This window comes from Eufriesea mexicana, unplaced genomic scaffold, assembly GCF_001483705.2.
Source record: "Eufriesea mexicana isolate 0111107269 unplaced genomic scaffold, ASM148370v2 scaffold2087, whole genome shotgun sequence".
In the NCBI taxonomy this organism is placed as follows: Eukaryota; Metazoa; Arthropoda; class Insecta; order Hymenoptera; family Apidae; genus Eufriesea; species Eufriesea mexicana.
The window spans coordinates 2,216,202-2,235,406 of NW_016910162.1; the positions used below are offsets into that span (position 1 = coordinate 2,216,202).

General features: G+C 41.4%; 2 protein-coding genes across 3 annotated transcripts in view; both read left to right on the forward strand.

Annotated features, from left to right (window-relative positions):
* The window catches only part of LOC108549489 (uncharacterized), an 87,292-nt gene that overhangs the window by 44,910 nt on the left and 23,177 nt on the right, over nucleotides 1-19,205 (forward strand). The gene's annotated exons all lie outside the window — the stretch shown is intronic.
* Nucleotides 7,199-17,841, forward strand: LOC108549558 (interferon regulatory factor 2-binding protein-like). 2 transcript variants are annotated; one of them, XM_017902983.1, is made up of 5 exons: nucleotides 7,199-8,662; nucleotides 15,708-15,859; nucleotides 16,005-16,191; nucleotides 16,291-16,549; nucleotides 16,633-17,841. In XM_017902983.1, exons 1-5 carry the CDS (start codon nucleotides 7,951-7,953, stop codon nucleotides 16,706-16,708), a joined length of 1,386 nt encoding a protein of 461 aa, XP_017758472.1. In that variant the 5' UTR covers nucleotides 7,199-7,950; the 3' UTR covers nucleotides 16,709-17,841. The 2 variants fall into 2 exon arrangements, with proteins under 2 accessions (XP_017758472.1, XP_017758471.1); XM_017902982.1 differs by having other exon boundaries at nucleotides 16,291-16,538; nucleotides 16,633-17,839.

The window sequence follows — 19,205 nt, forward strand, 5'->3', positions numbered from 1 at the left end:
ACACACGCAACTGCAACATAGGACACGCGACATCGCGTTCCGGTCGTTTCATTTCGCTTCGTTCCGTTCCGTTCCGTTCTGTTCCGTTCGCCCCACCTCGCGGCGTGCGTGTGCAGCGATGTCACGCCATCACGCCATTAACCGTCCGGTGCAATATGCGCTCAGACCATCGTCTCCTTCGTGGCATTGCCCCGCCGTCGGTTTTGCGATAACTATTACCAGACTCAAAAGAAACAGACGAGTTATGAGGGCAACGTGAACAAAAAAATGCGCGGGAATGAACCAGATCTTTCCGATAGCTCTCTTGACATCTCTTTCTTATTTTTCGATTAAAAATGTGTATCGTGGTTCACTTTTATAAATTAAATAACAAAACAATTAGCTGAAGGAATTTAATAATAAAACGGAATGTACATATACATGCGTGTACGTGTCTGTATATATATATATAGAACAGGTGTGTGACCTGCCTGATCTAACCTATGCTAAAAACGAAACCGCGAACCGTGTGGCATTAACGCGCACTGCGCGTAGTCAGAGTACGATGTGATATTGACCGAGGCAGCAACTGTAGCGTAGCGGAGCGCTGCACGTCGAATCGTGTAGCACGAACGAGACAGAGAGAAAGAAAAAGAGAGAAACTATGGCATAAAGTAGCACGTCCCGCTGGATGACCGCGAGAGTTGCCTTCCGAGCTAAAGTTTGTACACACGCGAGCTGTACATCAGTGACGAAAGAGAACGAGAGGAAAGCATGCAAAATGCAACGATGCCGAATAGTTTGCAGACGGGCGGCCAGCGCTAACTCGGTCCGTTCCACGGTTCGAGTATCATACAGCAGGAGGGAGTGAGAAAGAAAGAGAAGCAAGAAGGAGTAAGTGGGGGAGGTCGGAACGGTTCGAAAGAGAGATAGGTCTGCATGAAAAGAAAAGAAACTACGGGAAGGAAGGAGACAGTCGGAGAGGGGTAGGAGGTTGGGAAGGAGTTTGCACGCGGTGCGGAACCGGTTATGCTCCGTCGAGAGGTTAGGTAGGCGAGCTGAGGGAAGAGGGAAAAGCAGCTAACCAACGACTACACACGACGATGTCACCGTGCGTGTATTCTGCATGCAGTCCACTCTCCATGCAGCTAACAGCAAATCCATCGACGCTGCGGCTCTCTGGTGCGCGCGCGCGCGCGTTCGCTCGCTGTATCCCCACGTAACTGCTCCCCTCTACCCCCCTTTCCTCGACCGGTTACTCCTGTGCAACTTGCAGCATGACGTCACGTTCGTGTACGAGAAAACGAGATGAGCGATGCTGCGTAGGGAGCCTCGACGAAGGCGTACGAGAAACGAACGAGAGATGCTGCGCAGTCAGAACGGCAAGGTGCCTGACACAAGGCACTTTTTCTCCCCTCTCGCTTCTTTCCCCCTCTTTCCACCACGTCCTGAACACGCTTACTCCCACTCCCTGCTCCCTCTTTGTTCGTCTTTCTAGGCTATTTCTCTCGTTCTCTCTGCCTGTTTACAAACACGCGTAAACTCGGCCGAATACATGACATCATCGCGCAATCTCGTGATGCCGACGAAAGGACGACGATAGAGAGACGACAACTGGTCCCCCGTTCTCTTGCCGGCTCTTGCCGCTGCTGGCTGATCGATCTAAAAGCGACCCGGTGCTACTTTCATTTTCTCACGTTTCGCGTGTCTTCCACTCGAATCGATGCTCGTTAGCTAACCTATCGCTTCGAAAAGTAAAATTCTGCGGCACAAACTATAGATTAAATAGATCGTGAAACGCAACAGTAAGATATGCTTGCTGTTGGTCGGCATCACGTTCGTTGGAAACGGATCGAACGGATAATAAAACATCGGCGAAGGAATAAACCGACCGCGTGTTGTGTCACGAGGAATAGCGTAACGCATAACGTAATGTAGAGTAGCATCATTATCACCCTGCTCATCTCTACAGTTTGGTCTCGTGTCACGTACCGTCCGTGACTAGTAACAAGTAGACGAGCTATCGTGACGTCATCGTTATCAGTAGGGTACTGAATTAGGTCGTATATCGCGCGCATATCCTTTTCCCTTGGTCCATTTCGAACGGTAAACACAGTACGGGGGTTGATTTAAAGGATCACTCGTATTCCTGACGATTTCTCGTCACGCGAACTCTCTTGGTCGTTGCCATTTTGTTTTCGTCCGTTGATAAAAAAATGTTACGTATTTTTAATTTAAGACAAAATTTAAGTACCGCTTTCACTTTGAAATTTCTCCCATTTATATTTGGAATTCGATATAAGCATACTTGAAAATAAAAAGTCCTCAAATTTTGGAAAATAATACAATTGTGATTCTATCAAAAATTTTTAACATTTTTTAAATATAACGAACACACCTACGTTATCGTTTCATTTTTTTTAAATTAATTCCCTTTATAGCGAAGATATAATTTATGAAAATAATGGTAAGTGATATTGTGTGTATAATATATACGAATATCTGAAAAATGAAAATTTCGAAAAATTACAGGCTTCGAAAATTTAGTTTACTCTAAATACTGTGTAAATTTAAGAAATATTTCTTTTGTAATTTCAATTTTGCAAATAAATAAGTAAAATTAGCCAAGACGAAGGAACAAGACGTACGATATTGTACACGATATTTGGACTACCAATGAGGTCAAGGACACGGCCGAAGGTCGATCTTCAAAATAATATTATGTCGTGGAATGCGTATGATATATACTATAAACAGGAAATTGGTAGTACACTCGGGAAATTCGAACGTTTCACCTGAAAAGGTACATGAACCTCGACAGAAATAACCTAACGCAACCTCGGGTCAATATCGCAACGGACCCTTGAAGAACATGGTGTTTTTGACGCGGATAGTAGCGAGAGCGCGCTATTCAGGTAAAAGGTTAGTAGAGAAGCGCCGGATTGATTTTCTCTGGCTAGCGTACATTGTGACGTGACAGAATGATATTATCCGCTGAGCAACGTGCTGTTCTTTACGATCGAATCATAGTAAAGGTACTCTTTATTATGAAACTGCAATGAGTATACCTCGATCGTTGCATTTCTGTAGAGAAATGTGGAAAATGCACGAATACGAGGATCATGAAAGTTTCGTTGCTATCGTCGAATGTTTAAGAAACGAGCAGAACTTGCGCGAATCTGCATAGGAGCGAAAGAGGCTTTGAATTTCCGGCACATGAAGTGGCCTGACAACGCCGCATGATCTTTCGCGATGTTGCCACAGCCTCGGGTGACGTCACAAGACATACGACTGCCGACTGAGCACGTAAAGCAGCTCGCCGGCAAAGCCAAACTTACGCTCGGAAAAGTACAACGCTCTCTTTGTTACTCGATAGGAATAATCGGAGATCGTATCTACCCGCTTCGTTTGCACTTATTGTCAGTGAAATGCAGAAACTACGTACTCCAGGCTACACACTTTTATTCGCTTCCACAGAAGCGTAAATTTAAGAAAAATCCATACACGATTGGCATCGCAATACGAAGCGATAATATTTTTAGGTTAAACACGCTTCCCACATTCGAGATACGCTGGCATTTTTACTAAACGTACGAGTTATTCTTACAACCTTTATTCATTTTTGATAAATTCCTTTTGTGTATATGATTATTATATAGTTGTTTTTAGGAATCGTTCGATGGTGATATTCGATTGAAATAACGATTGAAAGCGTTACGGAAAATAATGCACGAAGAATATTACGTGCGATATTTCGCTGCAAGGTGTCGACGATTTGTGGCATTTTCCCGCGCACGGAGAGAGGAGGTAACCTCGTCTTTACGTGTTACCAACAGTCTGGCATAGAACTCCGTTAAGAAATCTTTAAATTCCGTTACGTAATGGTTCAGCAACGATAACCCTATGACACGTACCAGGTGTGTCCGGATATTTACTGTCAACTTAAGTCATCAAATATTAATATTTCAGAAATTACAGGTTTCGCGTTAAAATTCTCGTTTGCACTGGTCGACGCTTGTATCATCGGTGATAATCTATGAATGATACCGAGCCTTTTGCAAGATTGTAAACATAACATTCATTCACGTGACCAGGTTCGTTCGAAAAGAAATCATTAGCTCGAAGCAGATCGTTATCGGCGGTGCAGATAACGCGGAATCCACTAACGCGTGATATGTAAAGTAATTTTTTATATTATATAAACTGTTTATACGCACGTATATATATATTTGCAGAAGGATTTTCGTCCAAGGAACCAAATTAATGCAACGTATATATTTTTCAGCGACCTAACCTATTATATAATGCACATACGTGAAACGATGGAACGCGAAACGATTATATAGTTATATTTGATCGTGCTCGTGACGCGGTGCAGTCAAATTAGAAATTAAAGCATATTAAAGAAGGCGTCATTGAGCCAGACATGTCTACCGCGTGTCTCGACGAAGCGGAAATAATTTTGCAGCGCGTCGCGCTAGATAAAGTCGCCCTATCAGTCGCCCCTATGAAATATGGTAGGCTAGCGTAGCTAGTATTTGTCGCTATTATACACACGTTCTTTTTATAGGTGTGCGTACCATTAATATGCAGCGTGCCCTGCAAAACTGTCGAGGGAGTACACTCAGGAAAGTAATTATGTAGATCTTCTGCTGACACAGAACGCGGAAGGGTTAATGGATAAAATCGCATCATGGAGTCGAGTGACAGAGCTATTTGCTTTGTCCGTAAATAGATATATTCCATGCGTTTGATGCGCTTTGCGAGCTCAACCACGTCCAACTACTCCAGCTCTGCACATGGCCGAGTTATCGACAAAACTGGACGTTTTAATATTACCAATTGGCCAAATCTATGATCATGTTTGACACGTTCATATCGTTGGATGGAGCATGCGTGCTCGTTCAATTTTCGGCCTTGTTATTCGCGTAGCTTGCGGATGATAAAAATCGATCGAGATCTCAGATAAGACGGACGATATTGATGTATTTTAAATGCAATTTTTGAAAACCGAGTTGATAAAAGTATATCTGAAAGTTAACTTGAAGCACGCTGCGTGGCATATCGATCCCTATCGATTGGCAGGATAGATTCCACTTTCTTTCCGTGCTTTATCTGATCGTGTTGCAATAGTAGAAATTACACTCGGGCTAGCGAAACTATGCGGTCATTCATTTTTTCCGCTTACGTAGATCGTGTACACTAAAATTTTTTGTCTCTCTGCACCACTGCATCTAAGGTTCGTGTTACGAAGTCGTATCGTACTTATGATGTCAGAGTGATGTCATTCTTGTAGATACTCGACATTTGCGCCGCGTAGAAGCTCGCGGTACTGCGAATTATTAACGATCCAAGATTACGTTCGATTTTAAATATGGCGGCGAAAAAGCCGAAATAAATACATATCGTATGGGATACACGATATACATCTAGGTGCGGTTACATGTAAGACAAACGTCGATTATATACAAATTTTCGTAATTTTTTCCGCTGTGTACGTATACTTAGAAAGATTACGTGAATTTTTATCGCGCTCCACTCAACGAGAGATATAAAATCGATTTCAACATCGACCAAGGAGTTACAGATGACGAAAAGATATTATCGCAAACGGAACAATAACCACATAATTTAATACGTTTTCCGATAAGACACTACTATCTTATCGTATCTTTCTTCTTTTTCTTAAAGTATCGCTTCTAGACAACACGAAGATTAACTTTTGCTTCAGTTGTAATACTGTTACAAAATACAGTGTAATATGATAGCGTAAGGTAGTAAAATTAAACCGGGCAAGAATGGCAGTTCGACGACATGGGTTGGTTTATCAATGGACATCTATAGAGCATAATCTGAACTTCCATTGCTGTAACGACACCAACGCAGTCAATTCACCAAACTATCTATTCTGGATGCCAAGCCTCCTGCGACCGTTATCGCATATTCCCTTATCGCAGAAAAAGCGATAAAATGGCACGCCATTATGTGATCACTGGGTTCCTATTATGGTACGAATAGCCATTGTTTATATCGTTTTACTTAAGCTATTTCGTGTAAGTGCATCTGAAGATTGCAATTCGCAAGGTTTCTCGGTGAATTAAAGTCGTTGATGAACAGGAAACAGCAATTACGAGGAAAAAGATTAAATTGGTAAAACAACGGCGTTAAGATTGTCACGAAAAAACGAGCGAATCAATTCTACAATACGATTATAATTGCTTTCGAATGGAATATTTTAAATTCTTCTCTTAAAACGATCGAAACGATGACCACGAGTCATGCGAGGTTGAAAAATTATCGTATACGAGATTCGGAAACTAGTTCGCGAAACATAACCTAAGATATGAAGGTAGCGTTGGAATTATTCATATAATTTATAAATAGTATCCTCAGTGTCAATCTTCGTTTGAAATGAGAAAGAATTTTGAAATTCTGATTGTTAGATCATAACATAATTCTAATTACGGTAGAAACATATAACGACATGCTTAAAACTGTACACACTGTAAGTTGTTGTGAGGTAGTAACTCACATATAGACGTCTAGGTTATACTGTCTCAGTTAAGTACATTAACAAACATCAAGCAGAATTAGAGCGTAATCGGATTTTAGATTCCGATTCATATTCTGTTAATTAAAACAACAAGGACGAAATACAGTTGTATTTCTTACTAAGCGCCATTTTAACTCGGGACGAACTAAAAAATCGAGATACCGTATACAGATTAGAATGGGTGGAGTCCTTTCGAATTTTTCTACGCGCATATAACGCGAGGTTCGTATCGTAAACTCGATCGAATTAAAAACAGAAACAAAAATAATCTACATCGGATATCCAGTGGACTGAATAATCGTCGGTTTAATCCCCAATAAATTATAAGATCCTATCCATATTCAGTAAAACCGAAGAGTAGTTCGTTAACAGCATTTTCTCGAGTGTAAAGTGGACCTCTCGTTGCGAAGAGTGGGTACGGAGCGAGTGCGCGCGCGTGTTATCGTCATCTTTTTTTCTTGGCTCTTTTTCCTTCTCTCTCTCTCTCTTATTCACTCGATCGGTCTGTTCGCGCTCAAGTCCCGGTCGCTGACTACGTGTCCCCCTAGGGCAAGCGGTGGTGCGCATGCGCCGCGATTATGACGTCATGCACCATGACGCCACAACGCCCGATTGGCGGAGCGCGTCGTAGCCGTCGTTGTGTCGTCGTCGTCGCGTTGTCGAATAGTCGTCGGCGAAGGGGCATTGGGGGGCGAGGAAAAGGTAGGGACCGGCGAGGGGGAGAGCGACACCCGTAGCTCCGCTTTACCGCCGCATTCTCGAGCGTTCGTCTGCGTTCGTCTCCTCGTACGGCAACCACGCAAGCGAGTGCACGTCGTTGTGTCGCGCGCATACCATTATTTCGTGTCTCGTGTTCAACCTAGAATACGGTTTCTCTTGTATTCGTATCGGCTGCGTACATTTGTGCATCAGTGCTAATGGTGCTTAGTCGTTAGTTTTCAATAGGCGATTTTCTGCGAAAGTAAGTTGTGGTAAAAATATCTGGCGTCCGAGTAACGTGCTCTTCTTTTTCTCTGCCTCCGCCTTTACGGCGCGTCGCTTACTTCGCGAGCTGTTAATACGCGTTCGCTAAAATCCCGGCGCAATAATCGGTGAATTATCGAGCTTCGTTCCTTACGGCGTCGATTCATGTAGCTACAATACAAAGTGGAAAGGAAACGTGAAAGACGCGGTGGGAGTATATTGAGTGATTTCTCGGAAGTGAAGTTGATTTTTCGTAGTGTTTATGCGGAGACTAACATAGTCTCTCACGCTGAATATGCTGTAAAACCTATATTGTGCGTGTCCTATAGAGTGCGTGAGAGATATACACATAGAAACAGGATACTAGACGTGTAAAAGTGGATGTGAGTGATACGCTGGTACGTTGTGACGACGAAGACTCGCCGGAGTATTCGCGGACGAACAAGTCGAGCAAAATGATGGGAAAGAGAACGCAGTGCTACTTGTGCGATCTGCCCAGGATGCCCTGGGCAATGATCACCGAATTTTCGGAACCCGTGTGCCGTGGTTGCGTGAATTACGAGGGTGCTGACAGGATAGACGCAGTATTGGAATCAGCCAAGCAAATGAAAAAGGCACACGGTTTCCATGAAGCTAGATCCTCTACATCGAAAACCTACAGAACGACCGGACACACTGAACATAACGGCGGTGCTAATTTGGACGTTCTACCGATACAGAATACCGGTCAAAACCACTCGAGGCATCATAATATCACCGGTTACTCACAGCTTCATCATCGAAACTCTATTACCGAGTTCAACTCGGGAACATCGAGGCAGCAAATCTCTCGGCAACACGAAGAAACCCATGAGATCGCGAATGGCATGAGGAGTAATAATGTGAGAATCCCAAACGCCCACCTAGCCGCGGTGGCGCATCACGTGAACCTCAGCCACAACAGAGGCATCGCACAACTCAAACGAAGCATTTCCACAATCGACGAGGACGAACATGCAGAGAAGAGACTTTCGTTGGAGGAGCAGCATTCGGTCAGGCCGCCATTGACCAGGGGCGATTCCTTACCAGCTGTAAGCCTCGCCGTCAGTTATGTGCAGGATAGAAGTAAAGAGAAGCATCCTGTGAGAGCACCCAGTTTCGAGACCGCCACTACATTCAAGGCCAATGGTGAGTTATACACAGATGGCATGATGTGGGTACTCCGTGTTATGGACGCGTTTCCACCTTTAAATCTGTCAGTTTCGTTGCCATCCACCATTTCGAAAATCAAAATTAATCACAAATATAAAATTTATTTTTACAAAATTACAAAGTTACAAAGTTACTCTTACTATATATACGATTATAACCAAAAATATTGTGGAAGACGCTTTAGATATTCTCCCCAATTCTGTGAAAATTTTTGCCATAGTGTTATCGGTATTTGTAGTAATTCAAATATATACAAATTTACCTCCTGTGCCACATTAATAACCAGGTATCGCATTTTCTTCCATTTTGACGCAGATGGTCTTCCTCGCGCGTTCTTATCGGCTGGTAGTAAAAATAGGAAAACATTTGGTCGTGCGCGTGGCCATCTGGCATGAGAAAGGAGCCGCGTGCATGAGTTAAAAGACTCAGCCTTTAGACTTCGGAGAATCATCGCTCGCAGTAAAAGGAAGTTACATCTCCCTTCTCTCTTTGCTCCCACTATATCGGTCGCGCGTTGCCTTACGGCCCTGAGTAAGCGCGTTCTCCTTCTTTCCTTCGGTCAGTTCCTTCATTCTGGACGAACGGCAGTCGTCCAAACGCGTATAAAGGAGACGTACGTTAAGCACGTGATGGGACGACCAAAAGATACACCGAGTTGCCGTGCCGTACCGTGCCGTGACGTCCAATCGAATGACGTCACTCAGTATATTTAGATACAATGAATGAGTCCGTTGTTGCTCAATACAAATCTCATCGACGTTGCAAACATTTTGCAAATGTAATTTCTCCGTAGCCGGATAACCAATCTCTTAAAAACAAAAAGAATATGCCGAACACGGACCGCGGAGTGTTTTCCTTTCCGCGTTATCTTCGTAGCTACATACTCTATGGAATAAGCCTATATTACACGCGTGCTTTCGTTCCCTGCGTAGCGTTACGTAGAAAGTACGATCTTTTTTACGGGCACCGTCTTTCTGCCACTTGGAACATCGCGGCGGTACAATACTTTCGAAAACCGGTTCAACTTGTACGCAATATATTTTCTTTTTTTCGCGACTGCATCGCGAAGGTAACTGTAGCATGTCCTCCTTTTTTCTTGCGCTCCTTTCCGTCGTACGTGGCTCATTGACGAGGCGGGTTGACGATGCTCGAGGTTCGCGTTTGCTGTGCCCGTACGTACCTACGTACCGCCGGGGTGACCTTGGTCATCGACCGTTATTTCGACACTGGCCACTTTCTAATTCGACCTTAACGCGCGTGTGTTTACGGTTATCGAGTGGCGCGCTGCAGTCACTGCGGGGCGGCCATTTGTCCTGTCTCCTCGCGTCTCGCTATACATATTAGATCATTCCACGAGTAACGTCATTTTCCTACGTTGACTTTAAATAGCACGCTTACGTCCTATTTACGTCTTTTTTTCCCCAAATACTCACCCATCGTCAGAAAAGTTTCAAGATTTTTAACTAAAAAATTAAAAAATTAATTCACTTGTGGTGGCAAATGTCAATGTACTGTATTATCGTTACTACTTAATTCTTCTGTTATTCTCTCGGTAGTTAGATGCAGCTTTCCTTCAATTGAAGCTTTTAATGTCTCGGTTAAATGTTTCCAAATTTTTAAACAATTTTTGATGTTTTCTCGAATTTAAGATAAATTTTGTTGAACTCAGTTTTTGCGTATACTTCTGTTGTATTTAACTTCGAATATTTCCTCCCAAAATTTTGATAGTTCCTCTTTCGAGGAAAAACAGTTTAATACGATTCTATTCGTCCTGAGAAATTTAACGATTTATCGACGAATGGTGTTCTTGATATTTCTCGTGATGTTTTATCGAGGAAATGGTGCCTCGATCGTTACTCATAGGAACGTTCGTAGATTGTTATGGTGATCTAACAATGTAACGATGAAGGATCGTTGAGAATAACGGAACAGTGCCATTCATTTTACCCGGCTTCGACTTCTTTTCGGTTACCTGGCTTTGAAACAGTTGGCGTCTCGCAGCGATGGTGATTAGCGGCCATTATTGGGCCGCCATTTTTCGAACGGTCGATCGAGGAATCGAACGGACCATTGTGAATGGGTCTAACGGTTTTTAAAAACTGTTTCGTGTAAAATAAGGACGGCAGATATCTGATTCGAGTGAACGGGATCAGGTACGCTATAGGAAGCGTAGAGATACGTAGATTGTTGTCTTTAAGGAAGATTCGTAGCGAGGCATAAGTCTGGTTATAAACCGTTGGTGCTAGCTGTAAATACATTTGGATTCTGGCCTAAGGGTTCTACGAGCTTCTGCATGGAACTATGCGAAATTCACAGCGGTAGATATTCTGATTTATTCCTGTTTATTTTTCCTTTTATCTTTTTATCCTTAGCGGTAGCGTTTCCGCTGAGAAAATAGAATTCCCGTGTAGATAAAAATAGATCATCGTTGGCAAAGATTAGAGTCTGGAAATAAACATAGATTTTGGGGAAAATTTTTGTGAGAAAGAGCGTCTTTTTATAATTTTTATTTTCCCTCGTTATTTTAAGCTCATGTATCATGTGCAGTATTTTATTGCTTTAAAGCTGCAGACTGAAATCTATTGAACCGACATTCGTTTATTTTTAAACGAGTTCGATATTTAAAAAATTTTTAATTACGTTTTATCATAAGTTACATATTTCAATAATTTTTAATTAAGTTTGGTATTTGAAAATTTTGTAACCGATACTGTGGAATTTAATAAAAATTAATTAAATTATGTATTGTATACAAATTTTTGTTAATTGGTATTTTTTATTTTTAATTAAGTTTTGGTACTTGAAAATCTGTAATTAAGATTGAAATTTAATAAAAATTAAGAAAGTTGTGTACTTTTAAACATTTTCCCTCACGCTTGATATTTTAAAAAAATTTTAATTAAGTATTCTTAAAATATTTTATTAAGTTTGGCATTTGAAAAAAATTGTAATTATTATTGAAATTTAATAAATACTTATTAAGTACTGTTATATTTTTTCATTTTTAGTTCAATTTAATCAGCTTTGGTATTTTTTATGTAATATTAAGCGCGTGTAGTGAGGTATTATATTTTAATTATTTTCATAAATACACGGTATCATGAAGCGTAACAAACATTATTATACCGTCCTCGTGTGCCCTTATCGTGTTAAAACAGTCAGGCCAGTATAATTCTACGCGCAATTATCTGACCGCTCGTGTGATATTTTCCCTCTCTAGCTACTTAAATTTATTGCTCATTTCACTCTATCTGTGCACGTTACGTTCTCTCCCGTCACTCCGTGCCTCTTCAAAGAGAGTTAACGTACGTTAAGCACTGCTATTCTCTTTAATGAAGAGTAAACGCATAGAATACTTGGTTCCCGAAGCGGCAATTTCCTAGATAAACTCGATAAAGAAATAACCTAAACTAAATATCCTACAACCTATTTAACACCTATGTAATTTCAATTTCATTCAACGTATATTCCACGTTTGTTATTTTCGCACGTTATTACGCAGAGTTAACCTCTAAATTAGTAGCTTTGTAGCTGATCGTATAAAAATATTTCTTTCCTTAAAAAAATTTGGCTGGTATATGTTTATTTTATATTTTTTAACTCCTATGATCGCATTTCTACTGAAAATGTTATTAAAGTGTGATTAACGAGAGATTAGGTAAGAGGTTAGGATTAAAAAAATGTCTGATTTCGTCGATATATTATATGTTCTAAAAAATAATTATTTATTTTTCTATTTATTCTATTTAATTAAGCGATTAAAAATATACACGCAGCCATGTATGCATGCACGCGAAAGAGATGGATGAGAAATGACGGCCTGTCAACAACGGCAGTAACCGAGTACGAGAGCAGCAAGCTTGAGTCGTGTTTCGCAATGATCGCCACGGTTCGCGAGTCTCGACTATGCTCGATCGATCGCGTACAGATAGAGACATGTATACATCGGCTTCGACCTACGTCACTGGACGACTATCGCGTTCGTGTGCACGTCTCTCATCGTCATGCCACATACAAGGTGTTGCAAAACACGTGATAGAGCTATAGTCCGATAGGAAGAGGCGAACGCGTCGAGTATAGAACGTTATACTCTGTCGATAAAAACCATCGAGTATAGAACGTTATACTCTGCCGATAAAAACCATCGAGCTATCTGTTCGGTGTATTATTTTCAACCGTACGATTCGCACGGAAAAAACGTATTAGTTTGTCCGCTATATTCCTTTCGTTCCTATTTCGACAGGAACTGTATATAGGATATGACTTTCCACGGGATGAACGTCGTCTATGTTCAGCTGTTTAATGTTTACAAATTAAAAGCCGTTGTTTCCCCGTTTCATGAACGACTCATCAAGGTTAACTTCGAGTTAATAGGAAACGTAACCTAAGAATAAACATTTCGGGACACTATGTAGAGAGACGTCAGCCGTAAATGCGCGCGTTGACGGCGTCAACGACGCGTTGGGAGGGTCATACTTTCGAAACAAGGCCACTATAGTCGACCGGTTAGCAGCGATATACAAAGCGCAGAGTGTGACTAAGCCGACCGCCTACGTGCGTGATGCGATGTCTGTTACAAAACCGCGCATGCGCTTTCTTTTCCTCTGTCGCTCACCCCTCCCTCTCCTCGTCCTACCTCTCTGAAACCGTCGTTCTTCGTTTCTCCAATATAGCGAAGCTGCTGCTACGTTTCTTCGTGTACGATTGGAGAGATAGATAGATAGAGAACGGAGACGCGCCAACGGTCCTCGCTTCTATCAAAGTCGTCACGGAAAAGTACCGGTCACACGTCTTCTCGATGGCAGACCACGCTCTAGTCGAGACCTCGGTGACTCGTATACTTGGTCGCTCGTGGTGGGGCCAGATACGTGCGGATGCTGCGTTGCACTGGAATATAGAGGCAGTGGATATACTCGAGAGAGATATCGCGTGTCACGGTCCTCCGTAGAACGTGACGAAACGATGCTTCTTTTTTAATATCGATCCGTTCGCTTATCTGCCCGTGCCAGCGGAATGCGTTTCTTCGTGTGTGGGTTTGGAAATGCGTAAACATCGCGTTGAGAAAAATAATGAGACACGATAACTAAGAAGTAGCACATTGTCGGTTCAATTTTGTCGCATGGTACAGTCATTGGTAACGTTGTATATAGAGTGGTAGAGTAATGTTGCGAGATTGGTCGCTGATTTGAAATATACCTACTCGTGGAAGTTTACCGCTTTCAAATACGAATAATCGGTTTGTTTAGTTAAAGCAATTTTTTCATTTACATAGATTTTTATAGATTTATTTGCACGTTATTTTAACACAACTATTATTTACAATTTTAATTATATCATAGTTTTAATTCAAGAAATAAACATAGTTACTGCATCCAATTAATATTATAATCTCTTTACAATGTCGGTAAATCAAGTAAATCCAACGAAATATGTTTGTCTTTTGTTTGTTGACCTTTCTTAATGTATAATTGGTTCATCAAAAGAGAACGCATTTTTAAGCAAGGCAACGGGTTCTCATTTTCATTGAATATTGAATAGCCAATTGTAATCCATGCATGTTATTTTAATGACAAAATTGGAGAAAATAAAGGATGTAAAATAACACTGCAATGTTGCATGATATTTCATAACCTATAATTTTTTACTAGTGAATATTATTATTGTGAATTAATTTTTGTCAATTTTGCACAAAATATTAAGGAAAAAAGAAGTACTTTGAATCGTAATTAGGTTATACTTCCATAAAGCAGTAACAAGACACGGAAACGCAGTTAATTAATATAATTAATTACTTATCTTTCAATTGAAATATTGGTTGCATTTTGAAACATTTATTAAAATATCGTAATCAAGTTATAATTTCACGGTTACGATAAATACAAGAAAGAATGGACCGAAATATACTTCATTGAAATTCCAATTATTTTCCGTGCTTATATTTTAATCGATACGTCGAACATTCGCGTTTCGAAATACTTTTAATTACAATCAAATTATAATTTAACGATAATAATAATAATGGCAATACAAGGAAAACCGATTGGAATATATTTCGTTTAAGTTCCAATTATTTTTTACACTCGCTAAATTTTTAAAGTTAGGTTGCAATTAACCTTAAAGTAACATTCTAAGATACACATTTCGAATTGTAATGAAGTAAATGAATTTCATGCTAATAATAATAGGAGAAACGATAAAAATATACATCATAAAAATTTGAAGCACTCTCCATATTTATCTCTCCCACGATATATCGAAACTCGAAGGCCAATGACTATACGGTATCACATGGCATCGATATAATCGAATCTATACAGTACATAAACCTATAGGCAACACGCGTATTGCGTGTTAACGATTTTATCGTTGAAAGTGACCCGAGATGGTATAGAAGCAGTTCGTAAACAATATCAAAATGCGTAACCTCGCGGTGTGTCCTGTAGTATATATCGAATCACGAGAACGCTCGATATTCCATCGTGTAGCAGCGCCGATCGCGCGGTCATGAAAGCAAATAAGTCACGAAAAGCATTTCGTACACAGCTGGCGACGTCAGATGGCATGTCTTGTATGTGTCGTTCAATCGCGATCTCCCGCGGAATATCAATTTCACGGTAACGTCCGACCTAACCTATCGGCTTAACGGGCAGCAGCTGCTCGTCGATTCGGCTCTAGACACTTGAAAATCGGTCGGATCCGTGTGTCACTATTGTCAAGTCTATTTATAAGAATCCAGGAACGAGGCCTGTCTGCCCTCGATGCAACCAATGACAAAAGTATACTCGTTTCAATTAACATAATCACGGTGGCGCTGTCGTCGCGCGAAGCGCGGAAGGATATCTATTTCTGTCTTCCAATGATTCGTGGAGTCTGTCTCGTGTGATACGATGCTCGTTCATCATTTGAAATTTTGAATTTTCGACTACTAACAATCACTTGGTCATACTAATAATGTAGAATGATAGATAGAAATTTGCGAAATACTCGTGATGAAATGTTCAAACATTTGTCGTATTTCCAGGGGCGTACGTCGGTCCGTCTATCCCATTGGCACCAGCAAATGTGGCGGCAAATGGCGGAGGGTCTCCGCTTCGCCCGCGAACGAGCCCTCCACCGCCACCGCCACCGGCGCAAGAAGCCTCGAACGATAATCCACAAACGAATCATCACCAGGTAATGAAGTTCAAATGTTAGTGACCGCGTGTGAACACGACTATGTCGATAACAATGGTCTATCAAGGATTCGTTGTTATTTATGCATTTATTTATAGGTGTTTTTTTTCCGTATGCAAATTGACATAATAATTTGATCTTTCAGGGTTCGACAAATGGCCCCTCACCTATGGCGGCTCTCATGTCCGTCGCTGACAACTTAGCGTCACCAGAATCAGTGCCACAACCACCGAACAATCCGAGTCCGACCAGCAGAAGCCCACCGACTACCGCTACGAATGCTCAACAACGCAGTACCTCCAGAGCATCACAGCATAGCCCGAACAGTTCAGGTAATTATGTCTGTTTCCTTTTTCTTTCTTACCAGTACCAGGTACTGTTTCCACATTGGCATTGCGTGAAACGTAATAAATTGTATTAATCGTTTGTAGGTCCCTCGGGTAGGAGGTCTAATAATGGTTCAAGACATGTGTCGTCGACGACTGTGACAACGTCATCAGAAGGAGCAGTCGCCCAGGTTACCGGAGCTGAGCAAGTATCAGCACCGATACTTAAATGCACCCTGTGTCAAGAACGCCTCGAGGACACTCATTTCGTTCAGTGTCCCAGCGTGCCACACCACAAATTCTGCTTCACTTGCAGCCGAGAGAGTATAAAGAGACAAGGAGCTGGGTCAGAGGTGAATTCCCGGTTGATATCCCTGGATCTAGAATGCATGATTGCTATTCGGTCAATGTAACAACCTAATTCTCTGTTAATTTCAATTGTTTCAGGTTTATTGCCCAAGCGGAGAGAAGTGTCCACTGGCGAACAGCCAAGTGCCATGGGCGTTTATGCAAGGCGAGATAGCCACTATCTTGGGCGACGATACCACAGGCTCTGGGCTGAAAGTAAAGAAAGAGAGAGAAACTTAAAGGTTCTCGTATTGTTTAAAACAGGGCTCAAATTTTGCACCCTCTTTGAAGAGGGTTGATTATGGTGGAACCGTGAAGGTTCACCAAAAAATACTTTTGGTAACGGTGATAAATGTTTGGCAACGATATTGCCAACATTATTCGATTCGAGCCAAAGACGTTGTCGGTGTAAATTGGAATTAATAACGAAGTTGTTGAAGTTGTTGTCGGGGAAAGTGGACGATTTTTTTTTCAGCGACCTCTGGCTCGCTGGGTGTTCTGTTCACCGAGGCAACCGATTGTTTCGATCGATCGTTCATTCGATCAATTGTTTTGACTGGTCTTGAGAAGAAGTCTTTGGCACTTTTTGACACGCTGGCGTCGGTCCTGCACACGTGTATATATGGGATTATCGTAGAACGGTTAATGCGCGAGGAAATAAAAAGAAAATGTGGTTTTTGTCGAATATATACGAATCGTCGTTAGAAGAAACCGCGGGAGAGATTTTGTGTCCGGTTTGGGTTTGTACTTAGGCTCGATCGCCTTTCTTTATTGTTTCTTGTGTCGCGACGGTTTTCGCGTTTTTTGAAGTACAACATACAGAGGACATAACGTTTTACACGCCATACACATATAAGCATGCACGATTTGCTGCATACACGTACACACATACCCGCGAAATACGCGCGTCAGCGCGCACATACACAGACACAGAGTAATACACATGGAAACACGATACGATACCATTAAAATTAGGCGGTTGTATTGTACTTTATTTTTACTCACGCAGCATTGCGTGATCGCGGATTAACTGAAGTCGGGAAATATCGCGCTTCGGTGTTCTAAATCCCCGTCGGACAAATCCCTGACGGTCGTCCTTTTCTAATCTTTTATTTGTATACTCTTTCTACTACTACTACTACACACTCTTTGTATGATAGGGAAAAAAAACATGGCGAACATATTTAGACCCAGCGTACGGGTTTTCTGTACATTGTGTATATGTGTACATACCACATTATTAATAAAACTTATGGACTAAAGGAGTAACCATTTTTAAATGTACAAAAGAACTTACATTTGTTTTGCGTGTTATCTATTAAATTATTTTTCTTTTTTTTTTTTTTTTTTTTTTTTTTTTTTTTTTTTTTTTTTCTTTCTACTCGAATCATTGCGAGGAAAAAAAGAACCGTACGTCTGAATCGTTGTAAGATGTTCGAGCACACTTTTTGTTTTACTTCTCGTCGTTTTATTTTTTTTTTCTTTTCTTTCTCGTTTGCGAAATCGCGAAATCTGTTTGTAATAAAACTCGTCTGGTGGTATCCGTTAACACACGAGAGAGAAGGGAAGGAGGAAGTTCGGGGAGGGAGGGGCATCGTTCTTACCCAGTCATTCATAAACGGATCGGTATCCAATTGTGTAACGTCCACTTTCACCTTTAGTTAATCACTAGACTTTAAGTGAGAGGGCTTTTTGGTTTTTCATTTTGTCGATGAAAAAGGTAACGCCCGTCAAATAGGAACCATACACTCGCTATTGTCTCTAAAAAAAAGGTAAAAAAGAAAAAAAAACGAAAAAAAAGGAAACGAAAAACAAGGAAAAAAGGAAGGGAAAGGAACGAAACGAGAAACCAGAAAAAAAGAAGAAATAATGCAAGCATACGTTATTCTCTAGCATTCGAGGATCTTCTCGCGAGTTCTTCGCTCTGACGAGAAAATCCTCCGGACGCGAGCATGGCTCCTTTTTGTATATATTTGTACAAAACGGATTGGCATAATAGGCGATGAACGAAATGGCGAGATCGGTTAGTCGCGAGATGATCATGCGCCGCTCATCTCAAGTTCTATCTGGTGACGCACCGTGTCGCCACTGGACTCTCATTTTCAGCTGAACTTGTGGTCATCGCTTCTCTTGGTCAACGGCACTCTTTTTCCGAATCACGCGTTGCTTCGACGAGAATCGATCGAAGCAGCCGAGTGTAGAGGCTATCTGCGTTAGCGTAAGCGAACTTATGTACCGAAGTATCGTGCAAAATTGATGCGACAGTGAGAATGCTGCGTAATGAGGCACGATGCGAACGAGCGAAAGAGGTTAAGGGAAGAGGATAGAGAATTACAGTGGGGGCGAGAGTGTGAGAAAGAGGGCCGAGATTGAAAAGAGCACAATTGATCGTAGCAATACTTACAGAGGCTGTACATGATATTTTTTAGTTCGAGGCAGGTAGTTCCTACCTTCGTTGTCAAAGTTAATCGAAGCACTCGTTCGAAAGGGATTAGCAGTTCGTCCCGTTTTGCAAGAAAATATGGAAGCTCATAGAAAATCGAAAAAAAGGAAAAACAAGAAAGCAGAAAAAAAGAGGGCGAAGAAAATAATAGAAGACAGTTATCTCAGGTTCTTTGCGCAGATATGACCTGTTGTTATTGTATTCCGTTCTTTCTCTCCTAGTATCGCGC